This window comes from Symphodus melops (genome assembly GCF_947650265.1).
Source record: "Symphodus melops genome assembly, chromosome: 14".
In the NCBI taxonomy this organism is placed as follows: domain Eukaryota; kingdom Metazoa; phylum Chordata; class Actinopteri; order Labriformes; family Labridae; genus Symphodus; species Symphodus melops.
Genome location: NC_136704.1, coordinates 2,617,363 through 2,624,543, shown reverse-complemented (window position 1 = coordinate 2,624,543; position 7,181 = coordinate 2,617,363). Strand labels below are relative to the sequence as shown.

At 40.5% G+C, this 7,181-nt stretch overlaps 1 protein-coding gene across 1 annotated transcript; it reads right to left on the bottom strand.

The window, feature by feature from the left end:
- Positions 1 to 410: 410 nt before the first annotated feature.
- Positions 411 to 3,835, bottom strand: LOC306835276 (uncharacterized protein). Its single transcript, XM_079361733.1, has 4 exons — positions 3,703 to 3,835; positions 2,179 to 2,543; positions 1,954 to 2,071; positions 411 to 604 (listed from the first exon to the last, which is right to left on the bottom strand). Exons 1-4 carry the CDS (start codon positions 3,709 to 3,711, stop codon positions 482 to 484), a joined length of 615 nt encoding a protein of 204 aa, XP_079217859.1. The 5' UTR covers positions 3,712 to 3,835; the 3' UTR covers positions 411 to 481.
- Positions 3,836 to 7,181: the final 3,346 nt, after the last annotated feature.

Here is a 7,181-nt window from a genome sequence, read left to right as displayed (position 1 = left end):
ACAGACACACACACACACACACACACACAGACACAAACGAGTGTGTTCAAACTGAAAAATCCTTGATGAAAACAGAACACTGTGTCTGATCGACTTCATGTGTGTTTAAGTTTCTGCAGGTTAACCGTTAAAAGCTGAAGTTGGAGGTCTGGTTGATGGCGGCCGGTTTAGCGAGTAGATTTCTGAGGTGGAGGTCGACGGTGCAGCTTTCTTCCACTTCCTGCAGGTGTAGGCGACGGTGATGGTAAATGAATGGTTGAAGAGGAGGAGGTGATGAAGATTCATCAAGGCGAGCACACTGGAAATAAATGTGATCATATAAATGTTAAAGTTCTGCCAAGCTCGTGAGTTTCTAAAATGTTGAAGAAAGCTGGTTACTTTGAGGCTGCAGCTTACTTCACTTTCAGTAGAAGAAGAGTGCAGACAGGAGCTGAAGCTTCATCCTGTATTTCAGGAAGTCTGAAGGCAGAAGCTGGAGCTTTCACAGGTAGAGGTCAATGCTGCAGGATGAGTGCAGAACCTTCAGCTGGATTTGGACAGCAGGTGGAGGCTTCTGACCCAGGAAGAGGCAGAGAGGGAAGTTTCTGCTTTCTTTTGTACCTGTCTACACCGGTGGAGGAAACAGAGCAGGTTATTTAAAGAAGCAAGAAGAATCTGAGGATGGAGGCAGCGGCTGTTGCTTTCTCCTTGAGGTTTGGGATTCCCTCTCTTGCAGAACCTTGCTGACTGAAATCCTAACAGTTGATTCCTCCAAATAGCCATGATACAAGTGGGGGATACAAGTTTTTTTTTTTTTTGCCAGGAAAAATTCCCCACGCGATCTCCTCTCAGTCTGTCTGCAGACGGAGGAAGCTGCAGGCTGCTTACAAAAGCTTCCAGGTGGAAGTCTTAGTGGCATATTTCTGCCTGATGCAACCAGTAGAAATGACATTACAAGTTGCTTGCAGGAGTTAGAGGACACAGCTGGTGTAGAAGTTGGCTTCAAGGGTCATGTGCAGTAATACACCTGTGCAGGTTGAGGTGATATGTGCTTGCAAAGGCCCTCAGTGGAGGTTTGATATGAGTCTGTCTGCCAGGATGCAGGTGGAGGAAGCTGCATTCTGGCAGAGGTTGAAGGCAAAGCTTGGTTGAGGAATCAGAGACTGGTGTTGTAGTTTGAGGAATCAGATCCTCAGGTGGAGGCAGACTGGTTTCTAGATGTTGTCATGGTAGCTCTTAGCGAGCAGTATCTGCAGGTGGAGGAAACTGCAGGCTGCTCGCAAAGGCTTCAAGATGGAGGATTAATACAGACGTTTCTTTCAGATGCAACGAGCTAAGATGACTTTGCAGGTTGCAGACAAGAGTTAGAGGACATAGTTGGTGTAGAAGTTGGCTTTTAGAGTCATTTGTTTGAATCTACAGGTGGACTTTGTAGTGATATTTTAATGCAGATTCCTTAGCTGGATGTTTGATATCCACTTATCTGTAAGAGCCTGCAGGTGGAGGAAGCTGCAGGATTCTTGCAGAGATATCAAGTTGACCAATAAGGTGAATATTGTAGCTTTGAGCTTCGAGCTTGGAGGTGGAGCTAAGCTAAAGCTAATGGTTGTAGGTAGAGAATTTGTATTTGGCTGTGTGCAGGTGGAGGTGTTAGCAGCAGAGGACTGATGGCAGTGTTTAGATTTTAAGAGTGATGGAAGATCCTCCTGCTGCTTGCTGTCAAATGTATATATCCCAGGAGGTGCTTAAGGTGGAGTCTTGCTTTAAGAGCTTTAATCTAAGTCACTAAAAGTCTATTAATCTATTCTCATATTTACAGCTGCATTTTGGTCTTTGTATGCAGCATCTTCTTTCGTTTTAGTTTGACTTCTTGGCTCTTTTACGGGGCGAGTGTTCAGGACTCGGCTCTCCAATCGTGTCGATATCAAACAGTGGAGGATAGACGCCGCGTCCGTATGACACGTCGACACTCACCTGTCCGTCTTCGTCCTCTGACTCTGTGAAAGAGGGACGGTCCAGTGATTCCCACAGCTTCTGTTTGAGCCGACGTCCCAGGTCTAAACTGTAGGGACGAACCCGGCCACTCTTGTATCTGTGAGCACAGGAGGGAACACAAATATAGTTAATATTAAAAATTAAATATGAATCAAAAATTCAGATTTTTAGCAATGAGTGATTCATTATTTTAGGGAAACATACCGAAGGAGATCATCTGCCACTTCATGGTAGATGATCTGGAACTCGTCCACTGAGCGGTTGTGAATAGTCAGAGGACCCGTGTCAGGAGGGCTCGGCTGGTCCTCGGTGGAGGCCGGGAGGCTTCGGGGAAACTTTGATGCCAGCGGCAGGTCAGCAGGTGGGATGGTGGCAGAAAGAGGCCTGGAGAGGAAGTCCGTCTCCACTGGAGGTTGAGTAGGAGGACGGGGCTCAGAGCTCCTCTTCCTCTTCTGACGGAGGTTTTCAGCAGAGGGCTGCGGCCTCGTGCTGCTGGCTTCAGGCTTCTCCGCACGCCGTGCAGAGATTCTTCGCCTCCAGTAGTTATGGTCTCTCAGGTGGACAGGACACTGCAACAACAACACAGACACCTTACATTAATCCTCTATGATGTAAATGTTAAAATGACACGAGGCAGAGAGTTTGGATCTCTGTCTTTTAGCTTTACATAAAAGAGCAGCAAAATTCAGTTTGTTCACCTTCAAAACAAAAAGTCCTGGATGTCATATTTGTGAGTGGGAACTGAAATCACAGTGTAATGGTGTTTTTTCTCGTGCTCTAAACTCCTCTGTTTGTTATTCTGCACACTCGAGTTGATACTGTGAATATGTCCAACGTGTTCGTACGTAGCATTGATATAAAGGCCAAACACTGTCATTATATAGAAGCTCTCAATAAAGAAACCTCGGGCCAGAGGAACTTCTCATATCTATAAACTCTGGGAGTAATGTGTGTGTCTGATCACACTCAGTCACATTTTACAACCTGTACTTGGACACAGAATAAAAATAACCACTTCAATATGAGCCCTGAATTCAGCTAATGAAGCTCCACTTACACTGATAAAAATATTCTGCGAGACCTACTTCAAAAGATTAAGGCAACTTTTTGCATAATTTCTTTATGTTGATCAAGCAAGATCGCTCTTTGTTTAAACTACTTTTTCTTTTTTTACATGAAAAAGAAAGTCCAAGTAAAGTGTACGTAATTTTGTCAAGTAGATTAAGCAAAACTAAACTTTGTATAAACTACACATTGTTTTTCAATGTTGTCAATGACATTTGCAAGTATAACCAACTTGATTATATCATGTAGATCAAACAAAACTAGTCTTTGTATACATTACTTATAATCAGGGGCCTTTATGAAGGAAATAATCGACTTCATGCAAAAAAAATCGTCCTTAGCGATTTAATTTTAGTCGACGTAAAGTCCCTGCAAATCTGCTAAAATAAGAATTATAATAATATATTTACGTATTCTTAAATGATTCATTTTGTTGATGTGTTTACTTTAAAACTTAATATTACATCTGGAGGACGTAGCTTAGCATCACTGACAGCGTGTGGAGTTAGATAATTTACTAACCTGCCCAGAAGGCCTAAAACACGCGTGTTGGTGCATCTTTAGCGTGTACACGTGTAGTAAATATTCTCGCATTAATGACTGAGCGTCCACACACATTTAAAAGTAAAACAAATAAAAGTTCTAAAATGTTTATAATCTCACATTTTCCATGACGGTGGCTCGTTTATTTTCTGTCCTCTGGGAGTCTTTCGTTCTTCTCGGGATGAAGAAATTTTCAGTCAAATCGGAAACTTTTTGGGACAAATCGTCGAGATAAAAGTTGTGTGACCTTTCTCTTGGCTGTTTGGATGATGAGTGAGTCCAAATGTTGTTTTGATTCAAAGGATGCACCAGGAGACGCTGCCTAGCAACCGAGCATTCTCACCTGCACGTCTGTTCTAGAATGTCATGAAGTTTCATCCAATCAGAGCGCAGAATGACCCAGACTGTTTCCGTGTATGGAAATGAATTATTATTAATAATCAAGAATATAGATACAGGCAACATGGCAGTGAGATATCTACTGAATTAGTTCATAGCATGACCTCACTGTATCATCAGATATTAAAGGGGACAAATCCACCTCAACAGTGTTTTTGAACATTTATCTGGGTAAAGCCTGGTTCACACGGCAGGATAATTACGCCGATTTTGGCCCCAATTCTCCCCTTCCGATAATCTTAAGGACGCCCTGATCATCATAAAATAATCTTAGAAGATCATCCTGCTGTGTGCGGTGTGTTAAGACTGCTCTCGTCGGGACCGCTCCGATCTCAAATCGGGGATATTAGGATAGGATATAACTTTATTGATCCCCAATGGGGAAATTCAGGCGTTACAGCAGCAGCAGTGCAGAATCAAAACAAAGAGTCAAAAATAAAATAAAATAATAACATAAACATGAATACAGTCCAGGTAGAAAGGGGGGTATATACAGAGGACTATAGTGTGGTGGACTCAGCAGGACAATAAAAGAGATATTAATTATACTGTGCAGTAAATGGCATGTTAAAGTGACCAGTGATGAATTTAAAGTGGCATTTGTGATCAGAAGGTTATGTAAACAGTATTGACCGTTATAAGTAATAAGTTATAAGTATAATTTATATAGTGCAGTTTTGACTAGAGTATAGATATATAGTTATAAGAATATAAGAGTCTAATGTAATATATAATATAGATAGTATAGACATATAGGGAGTTGAAGACCTCGCTAACAGAGGGTTCAGCCAGACGTTCCCAGCAGACCCTCACTACACGTTTGGGCCTGCCGAGTCTGACCGGCTTCCTCCCCTGCCAGCGCATCCAACTCACCACCAGGTGATGATCAGTTGACAGCTCAGCCCCTCTCTTCACCCGAGTGTCCGAGACACACGGCCGGAGGTCAGATGACACGACCACAAAGTCTATCATCGCCCTCCGGCCGAGAGTGTCCTGGTGCCACGTGCACTTACAGTATGGACATCCCTGTGCTCGAACATGGTGTTTGTTATCTGGTTCAGATCAGAGAGGCCGTTCATCTCAATCACCTCCAGGTCTCACTGTTATTGCCCATGTTGTGAAATTATTAGTGTTATTATTAACACACATCGTAATAAAAACAGGGCACCACCTGGCTGACCAAGAACAACTATGTTAATAATTATGGGAATTAATAAGTTATTAATTATGAAATTTTGATGAAGTTATTAATTATGAATTCCATCAACCTCATATCTGAAATTATGAATTCCGGATCAATCAGCAACCGGAAATCACACGAACAATCTTCTGAGTTTTATGTGCAGAATTTAATGAAAGAAGAAGTGAACAATATCAGAATAATGGCATGAATGAAATTGCGTCACAGTGACTGATATATTTGATGTAGGTGAACACCAGAAATGATAAATGTTATTATGCCGACTTGAGTATGGTATTGTGGTCTAACGTTCATCTGATAAACGTGTTAATTTAGTTCGGGACAAAAAGGATGGATGAACGGTGAAAAAGTTTTCTTCTAGATTAAAGAAGAGTATAACCTGAACTCTGGGGAGTTGAAAAGGACACGATATGACAGACCTCTTGCATATATATGACACCAGCTGTTAAATGCGTCTTACTTTGTTGTAGACTCAACGAATCCACCCTGGGGGTACCGAAGATTAGAGGACGTGTTCTGAAGATCCGTCCTCAGCTTCCACGGTCCAGAACTGCTGTGACAATTCGAGTCGGGTCTACTGGTGCAGTTGGGTCGCGTCTTGAGCGTCCAACGGCTTCCCGGAGAGCTCAGAGATTTATCCAAAACAAATATTTCTCTTGATGAACGATAGTTAACTTCCTGTTAACTGAAATGGCCAATTCAGTTAGTTCAGATAACTAAAACGTTTAAGAGTCAATGGTGGAAAAAGGAATAATTCCAAAAAATTTCCAAAAATGATGAAAAACTATTTCATTGAAAATGCGCACGCCTGGACTGGGTTTTTTCATTCAGACATACAGCTTTAAGTTACTGGCTCTTTTTAACTATTTTTTATGCTTTTTTTTTTTTTTTTTACATTTTTATCGAATTAATTTTGCACAGTGTGATTTTCTTCTGCTATCTTGCTTTTCTGCTGTACCTGTAAATTTCTCCTTTTGCGAGATGAATAAAGGATTATCTTATCTTATCTTTTAGAGATGTAAAAATACCACAAGAATAGAAAGAATATACTTAGACTTGTTTTAATATGACTTTATTTTATTCATCGACCAAACAAACTAAATAAATAAAACCATATAATCTCAAAATCTTGAATGAAAAAAGAAGAAATGAGAAAAATAATCCCACAACTAGCCCCTAAATTACATGTCATTTTATAGTAATCAAAGATCATGTATCCAGCATAGCACTGAAACAGCCCTCCTTATAGTCACACATGACCTCCTCCTCTCCTCTGATTACTCTCCATCCTCATAGATTGTATCTGATGTGGTGGTCTGACAGATATGTAGATTGTGGTTGTTGTGGTGGTCTGACCGTCACACATTGGGCAAAGATCACATTAATGTCTTAATGATGATGACATCATTGACTGCAAAATCTGAAGCTCAGGTTTGACTGTTAATGAGTTATGATAATTTCTTTAAATGAAGCTGTTGAACCATCTAATTCTTATCAGCAGAGCTTCAAACAGTCTATTAGTTATCATATATTTTTTCAAAAACAGTTAAAATGGTTGTGTTGGTTTACTCTTTGAATCTTTGACTTTGTGGTCAGAATAGAATGAAGCCGTCTGATTGATAAAAACATCTTTAATTGAAGAATAAAAACAGAAAGTTGCAGATGAGATGAAGACGAGCTGAGCAAACGGATTCCTAAAAACTCATTATTACAGATTCAATAAATGTAGATTAGATTACATATAAAACATAGATCACTGAAAATAACATCAAGATGAATCAGAACGTTTGTGTCGGCTAATTATTTGATTTCAAACACACATTTAGAAAGCCATTAATCAGCTTTTTTTGTGTGCATTTCGTACTTATTCATCACTCTGTGTTCAAAAACTTTTGTTTTCATGTTCTAAAGACGAATAAATGAACTGCAAATAGTTATCACTGAGCAGCAAGGTTTTGACTCACTGTCTCCATCTAGTGGCAAGATGAAACCATTACAG

What these genes read in the sequence shown, in the direction of transcription:
- LOC306835276 (XM_079361733.1), bottom strand. An exon ending in GTGGCAGATGATCTCCTTCG is followed by an intron (nt 2,072 to 2,178) that starts GTATGTTTCCCT and finishes CTGTGCTCACAG; the next exon opens with ATACAAGAGTGGCCGGGTTC. An exon ending in CAGAGGACGAAGACGGACAG is followed by an intron (nt 605 to 1,953) that starts GTGAGTGTCGAC and finishes CCACCGGTGTAG; the next exon opens with ACAGGTACAAAAGAAAGCAG.